The sequence below is a fragment of the Podarcis erhardii genome (assembly GCF_964252035.2).
Source record: "Podarcis erhardii genome assembly, chromosome: 10".
Classification (NCBI taxonomy): domain Eukaryota; kingdom Metazoa; phylum Chordata; class Lepidosauria; order Squamata; family Lacertidae; genus Podarcis; species Podarcis erhardii.
Genome location: NC_138500.1, coordinates 7,014,416 through 7,039,431, shown reverse-complemented (window position 1 = coordinate 7,039,431; position 25,016 = coordinate 7,014,416). Strand labels below are relative to the sequence as shown.

General features: G+C 43.8%; 1 protein-coding gene across 1 annotated transcript in view; it reads left to right on the top strand.

Annotated features, from left to right (window-relative positions):
* EXOC4 (exocyst complex component 4) overlaps positions 1–25,016 on the top strand; it is a 361,468-nt gene that overhangs the window by 259,380 nt on the left and 77,072 nt on the right. Inside the window, exon 11 of the mRNA XM_081879704.1 lies at positions 21,389–21,608. Within this exon, the coding sequence (XP_081735830.1) occupies positions 21,389–21,608 (220 nt within the window). The remainder of the gene's footprint in view (positions 1–21,388; positions 21,609–25,016) is intronic.

The window sequence follows — 25,016 nt, the reverse complement described above, 5'->3', positions numbered from 1 at the left end:
AGAAGTAAGGTCTAACCGTGCTGTGCAGTACTGCGAAAATAAGCCCCGTAAGCGGTTGCGGTGGCTGTTTGGGTATAATTGTTTCATTAGTCATCTAATAGTTTTGCAGACAGCTTCCCCTTTCATGTCATATCTGCGCTCTGATCCTCCTCCAAGTCAGCAGAGTCGGGAGCAGGCATGGATGTGGTTTTAAATATCCATCACCCCCCTGTCCCCCCCCTTCATGCAAGCAGCAGGGAGAGAGTTTGAGGAGGGGGTGCAGGAGGAGGGGTGCAAAAGGAACAAGTTGTTTAATAAGACAACAAGATTCATTCACCAGCTTGGCAAAAGGAAAAGGGTCCTTTTTAATATTCTGGAGCTAAATTAGACAGCAGATCCAGCATAGGCCTCAGGCTTTGACATGTGTTTTATAATGACAGTTAATTAGATGTTGTCTAATGCAATCATAGGCTGTCATTTCTAATCCATGTCTAGAAACTTGAAGGACAGGAGAATCACCCTTCTTCCTCTCCTCCGCCCTGCCAATGGCTTTCCCCCTGAAAAGAAATCAGTTGGTAAAATTAACAATGAATATATGAAGTGTTAGTTTGACAATTAATCTAGACTCCCTTTTGCATGCCAGCCAGTGGGGGCCCCTTTAATAAGTCTCTTTCAAGCTGCTTGTGTGCTCTTGGGGATAAGAGTAGCTTGCAGCAAGGGAGGGTATTGTGCTGTCCCCACCACACCTTGTTCCCAGGTTTGTTACCTGTCATGGAGTTTTAAAATTCAGAACCATTGAGTCCAAAGAAATCTCTTCTAGTTGAACTCCTGCACAGTCAAGGGGCAAAGAAGTCATTACCATTGGGATTTTGGCTTAAAACCATTCAAATTCTGAAGCAATTTTGCCATCAGTCATGCTCGTATGTATCCCAACCATTTTTGCTATTTTTCTTATGCTTTAGAGGAAGAGCTATCATCCTATTCTGATATGCTTAAGGTGTTCCCAATACATATTCTTTCTTTTCCTCTCTCCCCTGGCAGGCCACATTGAACTTACGACTAGCCTTGGAAATTGGTTGGTGCAACCAACAAATACAACAGATGCAACCGAATCATGGGTCTAGATAGGCCTGCAAAAACAGAACAGCTTTCAGCAGGCATCAAAAAAGGCAGAGAGGGAGTTCCAAAGTACAGGTGCTGCCACCTTAAAGGAGTAACTCCTTACTAACACAGAATGGAAATATCAGTCTGTACCTGTGCAAGTTTCTTGGTGAGGTTGATGGACTTCCATTTCATGCGGCTCAATGTGGTGCCTTCCATAGTTCCAGTTACAGATAGGTAGCCGTGTTGGTCTGCCATAGTCTACTATGGCAGACCAACACGGCTACCTATCTGTAACAGAATGGAAGTGCAGATTGCACAGATGGAAGTGATCAGATCAGAACATATGGAGTAAGGTGATCCCTTCAACTGGTCCCAGTCTGTAAAGGGCTTTATGTACCATTTGTAACACCTTCATTTGTAACACCTTGAACTTACAGTGGTGCCCCGCAAGACGAATGCCTCGCAAGACGGAAAACCCGCTAGATGAAAGGGTTTTCCGTTTTGGAGGTGCTTCGCAAAACGAATTTCCTATGGGCTTGCTTCGCAAGACGAAAATGTCTTGCGAGTTCCTGCGGGGGTTTTTTCCTCCCCCCCCTTTTTCTAAGCTGCTAAGCCGCTTATCAGCTGATCCGCTAAACCGCTAAGCCGCTTATCAGCTGATCCGCTAAGCTGCTTATCAGCTGATCCGCTAAACCGCTTATCAGCTGATCCGCTAAGCCGCTTATCAGCTGATCCGCTAAGCCGCTAATAGCGCTAATCTGCTAAGCTGCCAATGGGCTTGCTTCGCAAGACAAAAAAACCACAAGACGAAGAGACTCGTGGAACGGATTCTTTTCGTCTTGCGAGGCACCACTGTACTATGGTAACAAACTGGCAGCCAGTGCAGTTCTTTGAGCACAGGTGTAATATGTTAACAGAGTGTTGCGGCATTTTGCATTTTCTGGAAACAAGCACAAGGGAAGCCCCATGTAGAGTTCATTGCAGTAGACCAGTCTTGAAGTTCCCAATTCCTAAACCACTGTGGTCAAGCTGTCCTGGTCCACGAACAGATACAGAGGTTTTACCGGCTGAAGCCTATGAAAGAGACCCCTAGCCACCAAGGCCACTTGAGTCTGCAGCAGCAAAGCTGCATGCAGGAACATCCCAAAGGTGCATGCCTGCTATGCGTGCCTGATATGGAGGCAACTTTATATTGTTCCATGCAGCAAGCATTATTCCACAGAAAACTGCTCATATGCAGCAACTGATTCAGACATTGCACATCTTTTCTTTTTTGCTCCTTTACAATATTGTGGACAGAAGTCTATGTGACAAGTTCCTTCATGCAAATAGCTAATGTGGTAATAGCCATTGCACAAAGCAATTTAAAGAAAATTTCCCTGTGGCAACCATAATATATAATCTAGCTTTTAAAGGAGTAAAATACTGTATAGCACCCATATCAGTCATGGAAGCAAAGAACTGTCTTGATTCGAAAACAGTTGGATGCAGCATTGCCACCTCGATTGAGTCCAACCAAGGTTAAGAAAAGCCTTTAGCGGAAATGTCAGCCAGAGTTCTGAAGGCTCACCCTCTCCCTTGTTCTTCTGGCAGACTCATAAAGACAATAGGCATTAAGAGGCTGGCACAGTGAAGCCCCTCCATATGGCACTCAGAAATTTTTAGGAAGCTGTTCAATAGCACAGCATATGCCAGTCTCCTGTGACCAACATGATTATAGCAATAGAGCATTGGGCACCATTTATAGCCCTAAAATTCTGGAAACATTATGTACATGTGAGTTAGCACATCGGGCCCATCAAAATATATTTTGCTGGATCCTCAAGTTGTTGCTCCTTAGCTATTACTAATATTGTTCCCCTTGTTCAGTCCTGGTCAATCTTTCTGCAAGTGTGCCCAAAATCTAGTCCACAGTTTTGGATTGTGCCACCCTTTCACCCACTATAGTGCATAAAATTCCTCCCTATCCCTTGGCTTGATTTACCCTCTGATCTACTGAGTCCGCAGGGCTATCTAAGCATTAAACCACCAGCAGCAACCTCCCTACCTCTGGAGTACATGCCACAAATTGCCCTCCATGCCTAAATTCATAGAATAGGCAAGAGAAGAACCTTGCATCCAGTTCCTAAACCATTACGCTTGTTTGCATATGCGCCCTGGAGATTCTCTCTCAGAAACCAGACCATTAGTCATCTCAAGCAAGGTCATAGGAACATAGGAAGCTACCTTATACTGTACTGGACCATTGGTCCATCTAGCTCCGTTTTTGGCAGCAGTTCTTTAGGGTTTTAGGACAGAGGATGTTCCCAGCCCTACTGGGAGATGCTGAGGATTGAACCTAGTGTCTCCTGCAGGCAGTGCAGATGCTCTGTCACTGAGCCATGGTCATTACCCACTGTGTAGTCAAGGAGTACCACGCTGTTGGCCTACAGTGGTACCTCGGGTTACAGACGCTTCAGGTTACAGACTCCGCTAACCCAGAAATAGTACCTCGGGTTAAGAACTTTGCTTCAGGATGAGAACAGAAATCACGCGGTGGTGGTGCAGCAGCGGGAGGCCCCGTTAGCTAAAGTGGTACCTCAGGTTAAGAACAGACCTCCAGAACGAATTAAGTTCTTAACCCGAGGTACCACTATATAAGGCTTTTGCTTCACCATGGACCTTTGCCCTCTTCCTCAATAGGAATCCCAGCAACTTTGCAGAGTCTCTCAAACTGCGGCACTGATCCTCTGCTTCTTTCCTACTGATTACCACTTCTCCTGGACGGTTTCAACAGCTGCTGGTATACCATTCCCATTTTCTGTGTGTTCTTATGTATCCTGCACATTGCGGGCCTTACAGTCGCACACACAAACCTAACAAACTACTGCTTACACCTTAATTGCTTCATCTGATCCCTTTATTAGTCCGTAACACGATTTGCGTTCTGTCAGAGACACTTCTGTTTAATTTAAATAAAATGCTAACAATATTCTGCTCCTAATTTATCCCCATCTGGGCCGCTTTTGAGGCTTATAAGTAGATTGTTACGGTATTAATTATGATTTCACGGCAAGGACCGTGTTCCTCAGTAGGACTGATGGGATTGTCTCCCCCACTGTGCTTTCAAACAAGGAATCTACATTCATCTCTGTGAAGTCCCCTTCCCCCCTTCAGAAGATTTGAAATAATGGAGGGGTGATGAAGCAATCAAGCCCAATCCTATTTACCCATCCCTGCAAGTGTAATTCACGCATCACCGGGCATAGTCAATGGAAAATTACCTTGGGAGTTTAAATTTCCATTCCAAAGTTGCATTATAAAATTATTGTTTTCATGTTTCCTGATGGGCTACAGGATGTGTGTGTGCGTTTGTGCGTGTTGCCTTTGCAGACGCTGTGAAATTTCTATCCACTTAGCATTTCTTCCATTGTATGTATGAGTAAAAAGTTGAAATACAGTGGTTAGAATTTCACAGTCACTGAAAATGAGCCATTTAAAAATTATATAGTCAATGTAGTTCCTACTTTTTTTTTTTTTTTAATCTCTTGTCTGGATGTGAACCTTTTTTTAAAAAAGCCTTGCCTCTGAGGTCCAACCTTAAAAAAACTTTTGAATAAGTCATTTTATTAAAATACCCATGGCTCATGAGAAAATCAGTAGCTTACAATACTTGATCGTGATAAGGGCAAAGGAACTGCTGCAGGGTTTGTTTTTCATTTCTTTGGCACACTGAGAACAAGGCCAGGTTCTCACTAACATCATGTAAACTGGCAAAAAACTGTTCTGGGACTCTGTCACATCAGCCTGCAAAAGGGTGGGAGGAGACCACATATCTATATGTTCCCTGGAACGGGCGGGGGGGGGGGGAGAAGATGTTTCCTACACATATAAAAACTCAGTATATCAATGCAAGGCAGGATAGGGGAATTTGGGCAATAATTATTTTTGCATGCACAGAAAATCTGTTCTTTACTTTTCTTTTTTTAAGCAGGAGCAATCTCTCCTATGCCTTTCTTCCACACAACACATTTCAAAATGGTTGACGAACAGTTTTACCAACATACCTGCTGTTTCTATGAAGGCAGTCAGTATTTCTTCAAGCAGCCTTCCAGGGAATGGGCAACGCAGTATTTCGCTACTGTACTTTCCCCCAAAGGTTCATAGTTCTTTCTGTATTATATAATATATAATCCTGTCCACTGAATACAGGACAAGATTCAACAATTTTAAGTTACTCGGAAGTCATTCAAATTGCACATTCTTAGGACTGAGCCAAACTGCCTAAAGGACGCTGTGAGATCATCCACCTTGATGCTCTTGATGACTAGACAAGCAATTTAGGAGCAATAAGATGTATATTCTCTTTTAGGACAGGAGACACGACCTGGATAATATGCTAAAATCCCTTCCAGCCACACTATTCTATGGCTACAGATAGCAGTGTATTCCATAATGCACTGAACATCTCATAAACCTAATTGTCAATTGTAATTGGCCACAGGCAGACTAGAACTGCAGATCTTCTAAGATCTGGGCTGAAGCTCTTTCGAACCACTGCATCTCTGTAGAAAACTACAGGCCCTTCCTTACCCTTGTGCAAATGTCCCCTTTCTGCTAGCAGACTTTGGACCAAACTAAATGTGTGCAGCTGTAGCCTGATGGTATTGAGCTTGAAAAACGTTGGAGAGAGAACAGTTAAGCTTGCAGAAGCAATTAGACTCTTAACACTTCCTCAATCTAATGTTACAAAACATTTTACAGTGGTACCTTAGGTTAAGTACTTAATTCGTTCCGGAGGTCCGTACTTAACCTGAAACTGTTCTTAACCTGAAGCACCACTTTAGCTAATGGGGCCTCCCACTGCAGCCACGCCGCCACAGCACGATTTCTGTTCTCATCCTGAAGCAAAGTTCGTAACCTGAAGCACTATTTCTGGGTTAGCGGAGTGTGTAACCTGAAGTGTATGTAACCTGAAGCGTATGTAACCTGAGGTACCACTGTATCTAATGTTGCAAACTGTCCCATTTTAAACGGGGCATCCCAGATGGAGAGAAGCCTCCCCTACTTCTGATCTCAATCCTGGATTCTCCATTCTCTGTGCCAGAGCGCAGGACCAAAAGATGGGTGTTTTTTCATCCTGTGGTGCAAGTCAGTTGGCTCAAAGCTGAGCATGGAATTAAAAAATGGAAGAAAAAGCTTATTTTACCCCCACGTGTTGCCATTCTTCTTCCTCCTTCCATTGCAGCACTTCCAGAAGCTGCCTTTTGGGTGTATGTCTATGCCTTTCTCAAAATGACTTTGAAAAGGTGCTGTCTTTTTTTGCAGAGCTGAGTTGTTGTATATAAGATGTAGGGTAACCCCTTATGCAATAAAGCACCTATAACAGGCATAGGCAAACTCCGCCCCCCCAGATGTTTGGGACTACAATTCCCATCATCCCTAGCTAACAGGGCCAATGGTCAGGGATGATGGGAATTGTAGTCCCAAACATCTGGAGGGCTGGAGTTTGCCTTTGCCTGACCTATAACATGCAGCTTACATATAGGTCCTGTGAAAATGCAAGCCCTTTTCTCCTCCTCAAAGGCTCTGACCCTTCAGATGGGCACAGGGATTCCCCCAATATGTGACAGTGGTTTGCAGGTAAACCGTGACTGTAGAAATACCAGGATTAAACATAGAATCATAGAATCCTAGAGTTGGAAGAGACCACAAGGGCCATCGAGTCCAACCCCCTGCCAAGCAGGAAACACCATCAGAGCACTTCTGACATATGGTTGTCAAGCCTCTGCTTAAAGACCTCCAAAGAAGGAGACTCCACCACACTCCTTGGCAGCAAATTCCACTGTCGAACAGCTCTTACTGTCAGGAAGTTCTTCCTAATGTTTAGGTGGAATCTTCTTTCTTGTAGTTTGGATGCATTGCTCCGTGTCCGCTTCTCTGGAGCAGCAGAAAACAACCTTTCTCCCTCCTCTATGTGACATCCTTTTATATATTTGAACATGGCTATCATATCACCCCTTAACCTCCTCTTCTCCAGGCTAAACATGCCCAGCTCCCTTAGCCGTTCCTCATAAGGCATCGTTTCCAGGCCTTTGACATGGCGAAGAGGGGAAAGAAACTGGAACTTTGGAAGTGGGGAAGATGCTCTTTTGCTGTTGAAATGAAGTGGAGACTTTTAGATTTTCTTCAGAGACCTGAAATAACTGGTGGCCACATTCCACAATTCAGTGTGATCCTGACAGTGCATGCTACTAAACAACAGGTAGAATGATAGTCAAGTTCCAACTCCTATTTAAGCAAAAGATTTTTAGAAGAGAGCATTGCCCTCCCCCGCCCTAGGGAAAGACAACAACTTTCGCTCCTGGTTTGTCTTTTCATTTACAGACTTCCCCCCACTCCGAGGCATGCCCAAGCAATATGGCATAGTTTGTGTTCTCCATCTGGAGAGCTGTGAGCGCCGGCTGGTTCCAGCCATACTTTGTGCTTTCTTCCTTTTGAGCCTGTAATTAAAACAACATTGCTGAGCTTTAAATGTGTTGGTAGTAAAAGTTAGGAGGCTAAAACGTACCATTAAAGGCAAAAGAACTGTTACTTGGTATTAAAAAGAAGCACAGGTCACTATGCTGCCACCGGAAAGCCACAGAGTAGGGTAAACCTCAATTGATGATTATTCATTTCTAAGAGATTTAAGGGTTGAGTATGTTATGATGCAGGTTAGGGGCCCCCTGAAAGGGAGTTAAATGTGGAAAAATGTTAATAAAGCTAAATATCTAAATGACTGCAGTAAATTAACGTACTATATTTTTTTGAAGGTTGATTGTGTGCTCTGGATATGTGAGTCAAAGTGGTTGTGTGGTTGGCATTCTCGGTTTACATGTCTGAAGTGTTGTGAGTTCAAGGCTTCATTTGGCATCTCTGATCCATCCCTTGTCATTGTCTTAGACAAGGTTCATTGAGTTACTTGCCAACCTACTATTTCTACTACTACTATTACTACTACTACTACTACTACTAATAATAATAATAATAATTTTCTTATTTTTACTCTGTCCATCTGGCTGGGTTTTCCCTGCCACTCTGGGCGGCTTCCAACACATGTTAAAACATGAAACATTAATAGTAACAATCTGATCCAATATAAAAAGTCACAATAACTTTGAAATAAACAATTTGTATCAAGCAAAGCAACATTCAGCAATCCATTGGAATGTAATAGTAAACAGTGAAATTAAAGACATCAGCAAATAATTATTAAAGTTTACACTTATCAACCCCAATAAAGAATTACCAATCTGTAACAATAGAAATAACAGCAAATTGCAATGCATAAGCTTCCATCTGATGTAGATTAGCCTCAGTAACTGCATTTCTTGTGCATTCTGTAGTACGTTTACTCTTTACAGGGTAAGTAAGGCCATTCATCGGGACGCGGGTGGCGCTGTGGGTTAAACCACAGAGCCTAGGGCTTGCTGATCAGAAGGTCGGTGGTTCAAATCCCCGTGACGGAGTGAGCTCCCGTTGCTCGGTCCCTGCTCCTGCCAAACTAGCAGTTTGAAAGCATGTCAAAGTGCAAGTAGATAAATAGGTACCGCTCCAGCGGGAAGGTAAACGGCGTTTCCGTGTGCTGCTCTGGTTTGCCAGAAGCGGCTTAGTCATGCTGGCCACATGACCCGGAAGCTGTACGCTGGCTCCCTTGGCCAATAAAGCGAGATGAGCACCGCAACCCCAGAGTTGGCCACGACTGGACCTAATGGTCAGGGGTCCCTTTACCTTTACCTAAGGCCATGCATCACTCTTTACTCTTTCGGAACAAGGAAAGTGGTACCATGAAAGACATGCCCTTGATTCCTTCTGTTGCAGCAGAATGTTTCTTTTTTCTGAGTTATGCCGCATCGTCAGCCACCAGAATCACTTTACATTAGGAGTGGCCTTACTTAAGAAAATTCCAATTTTGTCTCATTCATAAATGAAACCACATGGGCATAAGGTTAGGTCAGAGGCTCTTCTGTTGCAGTTCCTGGATCATTAGTGGCAAAAATGAGTGGCAGCGTTCCCCAGTTACCGCAGGAGACCCACTGAGTATGGGATTTGATTGGGCCAAGACACTGCTTACCAAGCTGTGCTCAAAAGAATATGCTGCATGAAGCAAAGGGAACTTGTGGCCCTGCAAATGAAGCACAACTCACACCATTCTTGACAATGACCTGTGCTGGCTAAGACTGATGGGAGTTAGTGTCCAACAACATGTGAAAATGCACATTTTCTGTATTGTAAGTACATAGCGAAAAATGGTGATAGATCAGATCAAAGGCCCATGTGGTTCCACCATTCTTTTTTTAGTGCATGTTACAGCTTTGTGCACATTTGGAACTTATTTTTTGCTTCCTTATAATTTCTTCCATGGTTTCCTTTTAGTATGATGGACCACTGTTACTTTCCTTTAAGCAACTTGCACCTAGGTTGAAAAAATTTGCAAATTCTATGACTACTGCTCCACTGCTGCTGCTTTTCTAGATTTGGCAAGAGTTCAGTCTTAAATTCAGTCTGCTTTTGAATAAACATACGAGGAGAGCCCCTCTGGTCATCATCATCAACTTTATTGGTTTAGCATGTGCTGCCTCCTAGGACAAGCAATAAAATTTGATGGTGATGCTCAACCTCCAGACTTTGCTGGATGAGAGGCCTGCTCAGCTGAAACTGTAGTGTGGGGCGCAGCTGTTTGCTTTAGATGGGTTCCCCCTCCCTCCTTAAAGCACAATATTGCTCAGTGCCATTGAGCTGCGTTGTTCTGCCAACCCAATAATGAGTCTGATCAAGGTTCAAATAGTACTTGGCTCAAGCATAGCTTAGCTTTAAAGTGAAAGATGGATTTTGGATTTGGTGAGCACATGTCTGCCGCCATCCAGCTGTTTCATGTGCCTAAACATCAGATGCAGTTCCCACATTATTATTGTTGTTTATTACATTAGCATGCCGCCCTTCATTCAAAGTTGCCAGAGTGGGTCACAATAGAAAAAAACAAAATGAGAATACAAAATACATAATTAATAAAGATCTAAAATAAAAAGGATGGTCATTCTGCTGACGTTTTGGGTTGTATCCAGTGCTACTCCTACTTAGAAACTGATAGACCTGACAGGTTCATTAATTTCAGTGGGTCTCCTCTGAGTAGCTCTTTGACGAATACAACCATTTGGACGTATTTCTCCAGGGTGGAGTTGCAATTGGATTATATCTTGATTAAGACTGATCTTGTCGTGTAGCAGCGGCTAGCAGCATCGGATTCCGAAGTACTTACCATTTTCCTGCCTGCAGTATTAACAAATAGGACTCCAGTGTTAGAAAAGAGAGAGTATCATTCTGTTTCAAATGTGAAAATGTCAAAGACTAGCATTGCTTCCAGTTTTGTGGTGCATATCAAAGTTGAATCTAACACCGTATTATAACCTTAATCTACTTCTTTAGCTCTTAGAATACCATTTTTCTTGCTTTGGTACCAGATCTTCTGAAAATGTTAGAATTTCATTGATGGCTTCCAATGCAAGAAAAACGTATAGATTTTTGATAACCGAAATATAAAACCCTGTGCTTTCCAACTTTTAAATGCAGTCCCACAAACATTTTTTTTCAAAATAAAAATAATAATTTTTTAGTCCCACAAACATTTTACCCTCATGGAAGGATATGGTTAATTCTCTTCACTTTCCCCCCTACTATAAAGAAGTGGTCTCTAATATAGTACTCCATTTTTGTGGATTCACCTGCTCCCTTCTCTCCTTTCGTCTGTGCTCAGAGATGTAACACAGGGCTCTTTCCAGTTGCAGCTTTTTATTTCACTGGAGCTCTGAGATGTGGAGAGTGCAGTCATGGCCACAGGCAAAGCTGTTGTGCTCAATTCTGACTGTAACCAGCTATGCAACAGAATTAGTCCTGGACTCCTATGTTTCTCTAAAGAGAGTAGCCAGACTCTGATCCAGTAGAAACCAAGTTAATAGACAAAACAGTAGCAGCATTGCGTCATCATCACACACGGAAACCTCTGCTTGTTCTGCGTATTAGAAGAAGTAAACCAAGACAGTCAGACTGGTCAAAGGATTAGCTTCTGTGAATAATGTTGTAAATTGGATGGTGCGCTTCCTGTTTTGCAGATCAAATAAGCAGAGTTGTCGATCCCTTAAGAAATCCTTCCTGCGTCCAGGGGTATTTGTACCTCTCAAAAGAGAGGCAGCTTGCTTGAGAGCTCTACGTCCAAGTCAGTGTGTGTCTGGTACTTGGGTGATGTGGAAAAAAGGTGCATGATGGAGCCATTGCTGGGATGTGGGTTGGGAGTGTTTACGTGTGATGCAACAGGCATCACAGTGGTATTCTACCCCTCTGGCATTTTATCCACCACTTTCTATTCATATTAATAAGCCGTTGGTTACAAATAGCAAGCAGCGACCCTGCATTCCTCAGCCCCAGATGTGTGAGCGTGAGTTGAGAAGGGACCACAGAAGGTGTTGGAGCTCAGTTTTAGCTGTGTTGGTATGCTGGATGCAGCTTTCGCCCCTGCCCTCTGGCATTTGCCCCTCTGGAGCTTTCAGTCGACGAACACCTGATTGCATTGATTTCTGCGCTCCTGTGCTGCGCATAAGCGGCTAATCAGTCAGTTGAACGATAATGAAAGATCTTGCCATCTGTCGGCTTTATTTAATGGAGTGTCAGCACATCCCAAATAGGAAATAATTGGATTGACAGACACACAGCCAGTTATTAGACTGTTTGTTATCTGATTAGAAAAGGGGGGCATGAAGTGGGAAGGGGGAGCAGCAGGCAGGGGAGCTGGGAGCAGTAATTGAGTTGATCTGATCATGTCTGGCACTGTAGGCATGTGTGGCCCACCATGGAGATGGTTGGCAATTCAAAGTTCCCCAGCCCTTTTGAGTTGGTGCAATTTCCATTTCTTCTAAATGCACGCGTAGAGAATTTTGTTTGGACCATATTTTTCTGGAAATGACTCTAATTCACATCTCCCAAACTAATACATTGATCAGAAAATAATTATTTTATAGTTTTGGCTCAAAAAGCATTGTCAAAAGGTAGAAAACAAAAATCCATATTTGAGACTAAAATACATTTATAAATTGAAATAATTAAATGTTTTGTTTTAAGTACATCTTTACATATGGGGGGGGGGGTTGTACAGTTTAGTTTTAAGAAAACAACTGTAGATTAATGAGGAAACAGGACAGAACAGATTTAAAAATAAACACATGTGAAACTGACTTATCCTAGAAATAGACCATTCCAGCCATCCCTAGATGCCCAACATGTTGTTATGGTCCATTCTCATTGAACGTCCGATGCATAATGATGGCTCCCATTTATAAAGAGGATGCAATATCTGACATGTTAAAATGGAGCCCATTACTAGAACAATAAACAAACTAGGAAACAGAGCAAAGCAATTTCAAGGGAAAGAGAGAGCCATGTTTTTGGCTGCAGCCTTTCATATGATGAGCATTAACTTCACAGTACATTGGAACTTCTCTTTCCAAAGTCAGTGGACATGACTTACAATCCATCACTCATCTCCCTGAAGTATGTCTGTGGTGGGTGACATTCTTTATTATCTTTTAGGTCATCTCTTACTTCTTTTTCTTTTAATCCTTCTTTTGATACATGCATTTCTTATTTGGTTGTTCATGTTGAAGTTACTCAGCTATGTTTTGGTAGACATAGAAAAAAGTATCTACAATTCACCAATCATTAGTTTTTAATAGGCATTAGGGATATGATCACATGGTTGCCAAAAAAACCAACCCCCAGCTTCCATACAACACTAATGCAGTGAAGTTGTGTAACACACAAGTGCGAGGGTGGGAATGTTTTGGGGATTGAGTAAACTCAAGGGTGTTGGTTGTGTCTGCCCACAGGCAAACAATTGTGCTGCTTCTAGCCTGTGGAACAGGTTCCTGTTGCACAGCAACTTTGCCACTTTTCTCCATATTTGCCAGTCATCTACAGAAAAATCATCAGTTTGTTTGTATGCGCTAAGTTTCCTCTTAATGGCAATTACTGACAAGAATATAACTAGGGCAAAGCAAGATCTCTGAAGGATTAAAAAGCCTATGGTCTCATTTTCTTAGTTTCTCCACCATTGGTCTTGAGGCCTCCATTTGATCCTTGGTACTGCCATCTTGAATCATACCAGTCACCCGAGGGGTTCAGTGATGGTGCAGAGGGCAATTTTATTATTATTATTTATTATTGGGGGCAGGAATTGAGTCTGTAGCAAAGGGAGGGTGGGATATCTAGGTTGGATCTTGCTAAAGTCGCAAGGCACTGATTTCTCTGTGCAGGCTCCATTACTTCTGTAATGAAGCTACCTCCAACGCTACTTTCAAAGAGTCTTAGGAGGAATGCTGCTAAAATAGAAGCCATTTGGTCTGGCACCTGGGCCGCAGCCTCTTAATGAATATTTCCTATGGTAGGAGAAGTGGACCGAAAACTAGCTTTACCACGAGCCAATTCCTTCTTTTTATGAAGTCCTTTCACGCTTCAGTGCATGTGCTTGACTCTCATTAAGGCTAACTGAAACGAATTGAGCGCATGGGGAGGGGAACTGGGCCATCTGCTGGCAGTGCTGTGGGGGACATTTTTGGTAGCATTAAGCTACAGGTAAGAGGAAGCTAATAAGGCTGACATCTTCAATAGATCAGTGTGATGCGAGGACTTGGGTATGGAAGGCAATGGTTCAAACACTTATATAGGCTATGGAGAAAGTATTATGGTGGACCAGATCCCTTTCCGTGAGTACAGCCTTTCACTTTTTCCTTTAGGATTACGGAAGTTACTTCTAAGATTGAGAGGTTCAGACCGAAATGGCTCCTCAGTGATCATTTGCACCATTGTAGCTCTTAGAAGGAGTGAGGCCCTCTCTCTTTCTATCAGCCTGGCTAGGCCAGATGCTTGACTATTCACCTTTCATGAATTTATTTAACCCTATTTTAAACCCTCTTCATGTTAAATCTGTGTCTGTGTGTATTCAGTCAAATATTTACTTGATATTGGGCGCGGCAGCCCAAGAAAGATCCATTGTATTTTAGTCCCATTAACATCTGTGCTCTGTGGCATTGTGTTTTTTTCTTACAGTGTGCTTGCTGTCTTAGAAGTTGCATGATGATGACAGTTTGTATCTTTGAAAACCTCAGTGCTCCAAAGCACTTGAGTTTAGTTGCTACACAGTTTAGCTAGAATTGCCATCTCATGTTGCTCCCCAGGCTCCACTTTTGTTCTATGCATTACAGTTGTTTATTGTTGCTAATAATATGATAGCTCAGCACTCCCCTGGTCAAAGGGAAAGGCTGTAGTTAGAGATTTGTCTAGAAAGATGGATGAATTCTACTGCAGCAGTTGCCTTGACACATTATACTACTATGAGTGTTGGGTATAGTTTAGAGTATTTCTTTAAAGCAACTCTTCGATACTCAGGTTCATCACTGAGCCTCTGAATATTGGCAGCTTGCATTCGACACCACAGTCTTTGAATTCCTTCTGCTGCTTCCTGGGCCTTTCTCAAAACAGCCAAGCCTTACCTTGCCACTTCCTGACCTCAGCTCCCTGACCTTATCCAGGGCACTTGAGAAAAGTACTGCTAACAAAATGTGAAATATATGTTTAATTAACAGCCAACCAACCAACTACTGGATAAAATCAGAAAACAACAGTTACAAAAAGAAAGCACAAATGAATACGGAGTGCAACAGCAATTCAATAAAACAGATGTACTCAAAATAATCTGCATCCTTCTCACATAAGGAAAATCATCTTCAAGGAAGAAAATGCCCTTGAAAAATCAAAGTGGTTTCAGTTTGAAGCTAGTTTGAAGAGAAGTAGCCAAAAGTTCAAGTTGTAAACTTTTAAGTGTTAGATTTGTCTGAGCACTTGGCTCAATCTTCTGTTTCAAAGAAATCTTTTTCACACCTGTGTGAGCAAGCATATTATAAAAGGAGGTGGCAGCGTATCTATAATATATATTATAAAATATAGCATTCTACCCTTTATCAATCCCTGACTCCTATGTCCCCAGTCTAACATAGATTGCAAGCATTCTGAGTTGCTTTTATGTTCTGTTCACCATCTAACATCATTGGACCCATTAAAAATTGCCAGCAGGTTTGTCTTGGACACTTAGTGGGGCAAATTATTGGATGTTGGCCACGTGGACAGGGGAGACCTGGAAAGGGGTGTACCTCAGTGGTAGAGCACCCGCTTTGCATGTGGAAGGCCCCGGGTTCAATCTCTGATATCTCCAGGTAGGGCAAGGAGAGACTTCTGCCAGAAACCCTGGAGATTACTATCAGCCCATGTAGACAATACTTGTATCTGAATCCCTGCTTAGCCACGAACATCTCTTAGCAGCCTTAGATAAGCTGATCTCTCCTGTCCTATCTACCTCACAGGGTAGCTGTGGGGATACGTCTTGTGTGCTGTACCACATGCATCTTGGATAAGAAGTTGGTTATACCCATCATGGCTGGATGGTGGAGTAGTAGTCACCTCTGGTCTGGTCTGGTCTGATTTCATACGTTGTATGAATGTTGTGAGCCCCATGGGGATTTCTTGGCAGGATTTAGCAGAGCAGGAGGAGGAATGGGATGGGAGCACTGAGACTGTTGGCAGGGAGCATCTGAGTAGTTCCACTAGACAACTTCCTTGTCCTGTTGGTGGCGGATGTCCCAGCATGGGAGGGAAAGCCGAGTAAGCCAGCCCCATCCCACCTCCTGGGAGTGAGGTTGTCCCAGCAACTGGGGGGGGGGTTGTGTGTGTGAGCTTGGGTCACTCAGTGAGTCGGCTGGGCAGACTCTGACCCTGTCTCCAAGGACATCCCATTGGATGTGGTGGCATACGCAAACCCAGCCTATTCACGAAGTGCCCTCTTGCTTGCTCAGCCCCTTCACTTGGGAGGAGAACCATGGGAGGAGAAATGTCTGTGCCCATCCCATGGTTCAAAGGGGTGTGCCAGGTGTTGGGGCAACGTCTTGGTTTGTGCCAAGGCCTGTAGCTTAGAGCTCTACACTCTGAACTGTGTAACCAGAAGCTATATATGTTTAAACCATGCGGTGGAATTTGTGGGAAGAGTTGAGCTGAAAGTCCTAGTACTGGATCCGAGGGAGGGAGCCAAGAGAGTGATCCACATGGATGCCGGCTCATCCACAACAGCCCAAAATGGGTTGCAAGCATACATGGTCAACCTTCAAGCAAGGTGTTGAATTCAGAGAATTGTTGGTTTCCTTTCAGCGTTATGACTTCATGGTAGGAAAATCTGGAGGCTGAGTAGAATGAGAGCTGTTAAGGGGGAGGGGGAGATTTGGGAGCACACAGTGCAGACAGAATGGTTTATCTTTCCATACACCGAAGTATTTGTCACCAGCTTGTTCTTAAAAGCAATATCTGCTCTGTAATAAGTGATAATACTGTAGCCCAATTCCCTAGTGTCTAGTTTCCCTCTTCAAATGCTGTGCATTTCTCCTTTTAGTACCTCCTCAATGACTGTGTCTTCAGTAGCAAATGATCTCTGGCGCATCCAGTAAGGTGGATGCTTTATGTTCATTATATGCATTAAGCTGCCTGCATGTTTAATCGTCGGCATCCTCTGACACTTTCAGAGCTTCAGTAAGAGATCTTTTCTGCAAAGAAAGGGAGGGAGGCTGCAGGAGATGGTGTAGGAATGCGATGAGAAAGAAGCTTTCATCAACTTAGTTTTGCCAAATGCAGCTTTGTCCACTTGAAATGGCTGCTGTATTTTTGGAAGAGAAAAAGAGCAATATGGTGTTTTCATTCTACACAAAGGGGACCATTAGCACTTTGGCACTTCTTGGATTGGACGTAGCCATTATAAAATGCTTAGATCAATGTTGGACTCAGCTGCAGCCATTCAAGGGCCATGAGTTGACAGAATATTTTAAAGACATGCCAAGGACTATCGTGTTTCCATAAAAAGCAGAACTCCTTGATATTCTGGGTTTGTAAATCTACTTAATCATGATCATGAAAGGAGTATTATCCTGAAGTTAATACTTTTACTTCTATCTGCACAACCAAGGAACTGCAGAGTGTTTCATCCCACACACGTTGAAGGATATGGGCAGTAGTGAAGGCATTCAGGAGGGAATGACCCACACTGGGCTGGCGTCTGTAGGGCAGCAGTGTTTTATGTTGGCTTATGGTCAGCACAAATTGGTGGCTGCCCTAAAATAAGCTTGACGACTTTGATTTCCTCAGGAAAGCTCAAGAACTTTGGTCCGCCCCAGGTGTCAGCAGGGGTTGCTACGCTAGGGAATGTTAAATGCTATCTGCCATAGATAATAGTTATAGTCTTGTTCACAGGACCATATAGGTAAAAGATTCCTCTTGGGTTTGTAAGAAGTTCAAAAGCCGAAGTTATGTTCAAGGGTTTTTATTCCAGGGTAATGGATCGTATGAGCTGCCCCTTGGTTCTTTCCGTAGAAGTGTTAGCTTTCAGTAGGAAGATCTCCTAGGCTCATTCAGCCATCCAGAGGATGACTTCTGAAAATATTTATGTGGCTGTCCCTGCATCAGAATGGTGTCAATTTCTGCCCCTTGCTAAAGCAGTCTCATAACACAAAGCCATTGAAACAGTGTACTAGATAAAAGCAGAATAAAACGCAAGTTCTTGAAACAAAAGCAGTCATGACCAGGAAGGAGGAACGGCGTGGTCTCAGGTGGACACAGTAAACTAGGTCGGCTTACAGTATGGTTACCAGATTTTTTTCAATGAATCCAGAGACACTTTTTTCTTTTTCTTTTTGAAGGTGAGTAACAACAGGGAGTCAGTAGTGGGGATGGTGAGGCAAAAGACCCTGGGCCCAAGCACACATGCATATTGTATAAAGGTGCAAAGCCCTTCTTTCGCACCCTGTGAAACATAAATGCGAACAGTTTTTTTAAAAAACTGGGCAACGGCCGCCCGCCCACAACTCCCGAGCCTCCCCCGATCAGTCAAAACAAAGGGGGCAGGAGATCTGTACTGCCGGACGTCCCCGGTTCCCCTTTGGCGGTGGCAGTCAGCAGCCCAGAGCCAGCCTGTTAGCGCACTTGGCTCTGGCTGGCTTCATGAGCTGCTCGTTGCCGTGGCGCCCACCAGTTTGCCTCCCAGAAGTCCCCATGTGATGTGTCTTGTGCGCAACACATCATATGGGGACTTCCAGCAAGGAAAAGTGGTGGGTGCCATGGCAGCAAGCAGCTCCTGAAGCCAGCCAGAGCCAACTGCGCTACCAGGCTGGCTCCGGGCTGCTGAGGCTGCCGCTGCCACGTTTCCCGGAGACAGATTTGCAAATCTGGGGACATTCTGGGAACGGAATTTATCCAGGGACAGATTTGCAAATCTGGGGACTGTCCTCGGGAACCAGGGACATCTGGTAACCCTAGCCTACAGCCCAGAGTAGCCTGCTCTGGTGATGGAGAACAGGTCATTTTTCACATAAGCTTGTCTGAGGTCATTGCAGAATTTCTGATAACTATCCCAAAGGACTACAGTGGTGCCCCGCAAGACGAACGCCTTGTAAGACGGAAAACCCGCTAGACGAAAGGGTTTTCCGTTTTGGAGGCGCTTCGCAAAACGAATTTCCCTATGGGCTTGCTTCGCAAGACGAAAATGTCTTGCGAGTTCCTGCGGGGTTTTTTCCCTTTCCCCCCCTTTTCCTAAGCCCTAAGCCGCTTATCAGCTGATCCGCTAAAAGCCGCTAAACCGCTAATAGCGCTAATCCGCTAAGCTGTCAATGGGCTTGCTTCGCAAGATGAAAAAACCGCTATACGAAGAGCCTCACGGAATGGATTAATTTCGTCTTGCGAGGCACCACTGTACAAGTCTTGCTGGAACAAACTTTGAACATCACTGGCCTCATAAAACCAAGTTGTATGATCAGGTTGGCAGCTACATCAAACTACTGGTGCTGGGATAGAAGAGGAATTCATAGATCATAGAATCATAAAATTATAGAGTTGGAAGGGACCCCAAAGGTCCTCTAGTCCAACCCCCTGCAATGCAGGAATATCAGCTAAAGCATCCATGACAGATGATCATCCAACCTCTACTTAAAAACCTCCAAGGAAGGAGAGTCCACCACCTCCCAAGGGAGACCGTTCCACTGTGAAACAGCTCTTACCGTCAGAAAGTTCTTCATATGTTTTGTTGGAATCTCCATTCTTGTAACTTGAATCCATTGGTTTGAGTCCTACCCTCCAGATCAGGAGAAAACAAGATATTTTCCTCTTCCATGTGACAGTCCTTGAGATATTTGAAGATGGCTATCATATTTTCTTTATTATTGCAATATTCTTTTACAATAATTTAGCAAAACTGCGTTTTTAAACATCTCTTGTCTAAGAAGTGTTGCAACAGAAAAAGCAAAGACTGACATAGTTTGCAAAAGATGCAGAAGTCATCTGTTTTCTTAATAAATCCGTATTACAGGCTAGCTGAGGCAATAAAGTTGGGAGTTAAAATTAAGTTTTCGGAAACAAGTTGTTACATGAATAACAATAAAAATACAATGACTTGCCATGGGGGGTGGGGGGGAAGCAGGAGAAGAGAGACACCTGATTTTACCTCAAGTGCTTTTCTGTCTAGAGGGACTGCTTAATTGTAGTCACAAATCACCTTGAAAGCTTTCCTAGAAAGATAAAACAAGTTAAATTTGTATATCACTCGGCAAGCGCTTGCCTCTGAATTGGATATGAGATGGAGATTTCAGCTTTTCCTCCTGCATTTTTAGGGCTTCCTCCTAGACCCTGTTCTTCCCTTCAGGCATTTCATAGCAGTATGAGAACAGGCAAGAGATTCCCCCCTTCCCGCATTCAGCTTCATTAGGTTTTTGGACCCTTTCCCCCCTCCCAGCTCCCCTCATCAACTGGGGCCATGGTCTAGCAACCCAGAAATGTTCCTTGCTTTGCATTTTGATTTGCAGAAATCTCCTTAGCATTTTACAAGAATAAGCACTGCAGTTGTTATGTTAAATAAGTGTAATTACCATGCGTTAAGGGAATTTTCCATCCTTGACTTGCCATATGACTTGCTCTCTCACACTGAGAAAATACACCCCACAGGGCTTTTTACCTTTATGGGTTTTTCCTCCGTTTTCCTCTGCCAGTGCGAGATAGTTTCATTTGGGACCGCTGAGAGCAGAGTTTGATTCCCTTGGAAATTTACATCTGGATGGTTCTTTTCTTGATGAAATGGTTTAAGAACAATTTCCCGCATAGACCTGCATGTCACGTTGGACCCACTCAGCCATATGCAGAATGTCAGCCACAAATTGCGGCTGCCAAGTAATTGAAAGGGACTTTAGCTTGGTCACCTTCTTCCTTCCAGACAGTAATGGGCTGTTCTGATGCACTGGCTGTCCTCTGGGTGCCCCAATAATGCAACTATTACCCTACTGCTTGCCCCAAGCCAGTGTATCCAAGGAGTAATCCCATAAACCCTCTCTGTCCAATGATGCCATTTTAGGTAAAGGTAAAGGACCCCTGGACAGTTAAGTCCAGTCAAAGGCGACTATGGGGTTGCAGCGTTCATCTTGCTTTCAGGCCAAGGGACCCGGTGTTTGTCCACAGTCAGCTTTCCGGGTCATGTGGCTGGCATGACTAAACAGCTTCTGGTGCATTGGAACACTGTGACGGAAGCCAGAGTGCACAGAAACGCCATTTACCTTCCCACTGCAGCGGTACCTATTTATCTACTTGCACTGGCATGCTTTCAAACTGCTAGGTTGGCAGGAGCTGGGACAGAGCAACGGGAGCTCACCCTGTTGCGGGGATTCGAACCGCCGACCTTCTAATTGGCAAGCCTAAGAGGCTCAGGGGTTTAGACTGCAGCGCCACCCACATCCCTGATGCCATTTTAGGCTCGAACTACACATAAAATTGTATGGGGTGTTAGAGGAGCGGTAGTACCTCTGGTGGGGGTCATGTCATGATCCTTCTGGAGTACTTTGTCCACCTTTGGTCCCTACCCTGCACTCAGCTCTCACCCATGGCTCCTAAAAACTGTCATCATGCGACAGCAGCCACAACCTGGCAAATGCATCTGGCCCCTGGGCTGGTGGTTCCCCAGCCCTGTTTTAATGGGAGCTGTACAAATGATAAGCTTTGTAAGATAAACGGACTTCTATCAATTCTAGTAGGAGCGTGTTTCTGAAAGATAAGGTAAGGATTCACCCCTTGTTCCATAAAATGTCTGGAAACCGTTAGCTGAAATCTAGTTCCATTTGACTTGGCAAACATAGTAACAGTGAGTTTCCCCTTCTTTAATGTGTTTCAGATTTATTCAAGAGATTGAGCACGCTTTGGGACTCAGCCCAACTAAGCAGTGCCCACTCCGGGAATTCCTCACCATGTACATCAAGAACATCTTTCTTAGCCAAGTCCTGGGAGAAATCAACAAGGAAATCGAAGGAGTCACCAAGATAACTGAGCCACTAAAGATACTGGCCAGCGCAGACACCATGAAGATGCTGGGCGTGCAGAGGCCTCTGTTGCAGGTAAGAAAGCTGCATCATTTCAGAAAGGGGCCTCCCCGCGAAGGCACTGGTGAAGCTTCAATGCTCGATGTTCCCATGCTTGTTTAGAATAAGTTGCGATTCCAATATGCCCTTGAGAAGCATTCCTTCCAGATTCATCATACATGGTAGAATGTAAGCATTTTTGACAGAGGCATCATGATAGCGGATAGCCCAGTAAAACTCATTCTGAAGGCTGCCTGCACAGCTGCTTCTGCCATAATGAGTTGCTTATGATAATGAGGCCATTCCTGGGATTGGCCTTCTCTCTTGCTTCTGGGGGAGATCACTTGTGGCTCTCCCAAGAAAATGTCATTACCAGCCGCGATGGCATACTGTTCTCATCTTGTCAAATTACTGTACATTAATCAGATGGATGTTGGTGACGAGAGATGTTCAAATGGCCACGGAGAGCTGCCAAGCGAGTTTTGTTGTTTAGTGCCATAAACAAATGAGTTTTCTTTCAGGTCCATTTGCAGCCATAATCAGAAACTATTAGGCTGCAGTCGTAGCCGATCAATTGTGCATTCCATGCTTCTCAAGGGTGAACGTGACCTTTGAGACACGAGTGAAAATTCTGATCAATAGATAATACTTTGCGCAATGTAGTGATTTTCAGTCTCATCTGAAGTGCTTTTTTATATATTTGCACCCCTTATATATATATGTGTAAGCGTAAATTATTAGTGGCTAAACTGAGACACCAAGAGGTTGTTTAAGACTAGGGGTAGCCTGGATGCAATCACAGGCATAGTTTGAGGTTAACCCACAATTAAGGGCAAATGGAGAAATGCAAATTTATTTGGGGTGTTTATGCCTTCATTTCCCCCCATTGATCCCAGTTTGAATACCCACAGCAAATAATTGCACTAGCAGTGTAAAAATAGCACATTTAAAACAAACCATGTTCACTGGTTGTTGCTAATTTACAAATACAGTTTCGTTCTTCATATTCCATCTACAATTATTTGGTCAACTTAGGTAGGTTTTTTTTAAAAAAAAAAAAGTTGTGTGCTTTCTTTGGCACCTTGTTGTTAAACCAAGATAGATAATTTACAAGTACATTCAATAGGGAGCATGCAGAACATAGTACAGTTGTGTTAATGAGTCCTGCAAAATCTTTCTAAACCTTTCTGCTGGCTCCCTACAGAATAAGAGCTAACCCAAGGAGGGGAAAATACTTTCCTCATGAAACAGTGCAAGAAAGGAAAGGCATGTTTCTTTTTAGTTGTGACTTGGACTGAATCTAGACTGCCTGGACATACTTGATGGATTGTGTGTGGGCTTAAATATTGAGACTCAATCCAGACAAGACAGAAGGGCAGTAGGCAAGCCTGTTCTGGAGGAAAAGAAGCTCTAGGTTCACTCACAACCTGAAGGGTATTTTGGATCCAGCATTACTCCTCGAGGGTCAAGTGGCTGCATTGGCTGGTACTCCAGCTATAACCCTTCGTGGAGGAGAAGGGGGATGATCTGGCCCCAGTGATTCATGCCTGAATCATCTCTTCCTTTAGGTTATTGCAGTGTGCTCTGTGTGGGGCTGCCTTTGAAGAGTGTCCAGAAACCTCAGCTAGTGCAAAATGTGGCAGCCAGACTGTGACTGGTGTGCACTTTAGGGACCAAATGGACAATAGCACTTACCCTGCCTTTCAGTCTGAGCACAACTGAAGATGCTTGTTCTGTTCTATAAAACCCTAAATGATTTGGAGCCAGGATAACTGGAAGCTACTTTCAGGAAGAGGCTGGACTTGGTCACTGTTACTTTCTACAGTGTTTGTTCTCCTGCTTACAGCCTTAATTTTGGACCCAGGGCAGGCAAACCTTGGGGATGCATGTGCAGTTTCACACAAGTGTTTTCCAGTGTTCTGGACATATTACCCAGTGCAACTTGGATAGAACAAAATATGGCATTTCCCTTGTCCAGTGACCTGGTCCTAGAGCTAGAGGCTGCAGGGGCAAGTAGATGGAGAACCGGGTCTAGGTCAGGTTCCAGAGATTCCTGGATCGCAGGGGGTTGGGCTAGATGACTTTCAGGGTCTCGTCCAACTCTTCAATTCTATGTTTCTATGATCCTTTAAGTAGAAAGAAGGCCTTCTGCACACAGCATTGCAGCTGTTGTTGTTGCACCATTGCAACTGTTTTGGAGTGTTATTTATCAAACACTTACTGTCGATAGAGCAGTAAAACCAACAAAACATTCTCACAATCTGGTACTCACACACACAGATGTGCATGTGCAAGCTCACACACAGATATTCACATACAAATATGCTTTTCCGTCGGCACATCTTGACATTTGGTTTATACCCAGCTTTTCAGCTGACCTGGCCTCAGACACACACTGTGTGATGGATTATTTTAATTAGCCCAACGGCATGGACAAGCTTGCCTTCACAAGGCAAATATTGTGCTCATAAATCTTCATTTTTACCCCTTCGACCATATCTGTGTAGCTGCTCTCATCCCCTTGTCCACATCCAGGAGCTGTTTTGCTGGGAACTGCTTAGATTTGATTAAAGGTGTTTCTTGGTTCAGACCAAGGCTGAAATTCTGAGAATGAATGAGCCGCCTTAACCACATTGGAACGGATGCCCACCTAAGTCATTATCCTGCTTCGACCAGTGTTTGGTATTGGGTGCCAAAGGGAAATATTAGTAATCTGTATCCATCAGCTCTGGATTTCAAAACTCTGAGGTTTAACCTTTCACCAGCAGGTATTGATATTTCTGCCCTCAATTTCTTGATCTGAACCCTATAGCCATAACGTCCTGCTATCGGTTCTAATGACCAGTGGTGCATCCAGTTGTAGGAATATCCTGCTGGTTAGTGAAGGCAATAATTAATCAGTGCTGTGCTTTGTTGTTGGTAGTTGTGAATTTGGATCTCATCTGAAGTTCTTAGAGGGTGATAGGAAATACAGAACAGATGTCTTCCATGGTAGACTGGGAACCAGTTAGAGGAGGGTACCCACAAATCAGGAGTCCTCTTCCACAACACCACCCTCAATCTTTCTTCATTTGTTCTGTTTCCTAGTGTGGTGTAGTGGTTAAGAGTGGTGGACTCGTAATCTGGGGAATCGGGTTCGCTTCCCCGCTCCTCCACATGCAGCTGCTGGGTGACCTTGGGCCAGTCACACTTCTCTGAAGTCTCTCAGCCCCACTCACCTCACAGAGTGTTTGTTGTGGGGGAGGAAGGGAAAGGAGAATGGTAGCCGCTTTGAGACTCCTGAAGGGGAGTGATAAAGCGGGATATCAAATCCAAACTCTTCTTCCTTCCTTTGATGCTTGATTGTATATCTCTGCATTGTTCAAAAACCAGAACTCTTGCCAGTCACATAAAATGCTCATAACATAAAGCAGCATATATAAATGCAGAGAGATACACTCGTTT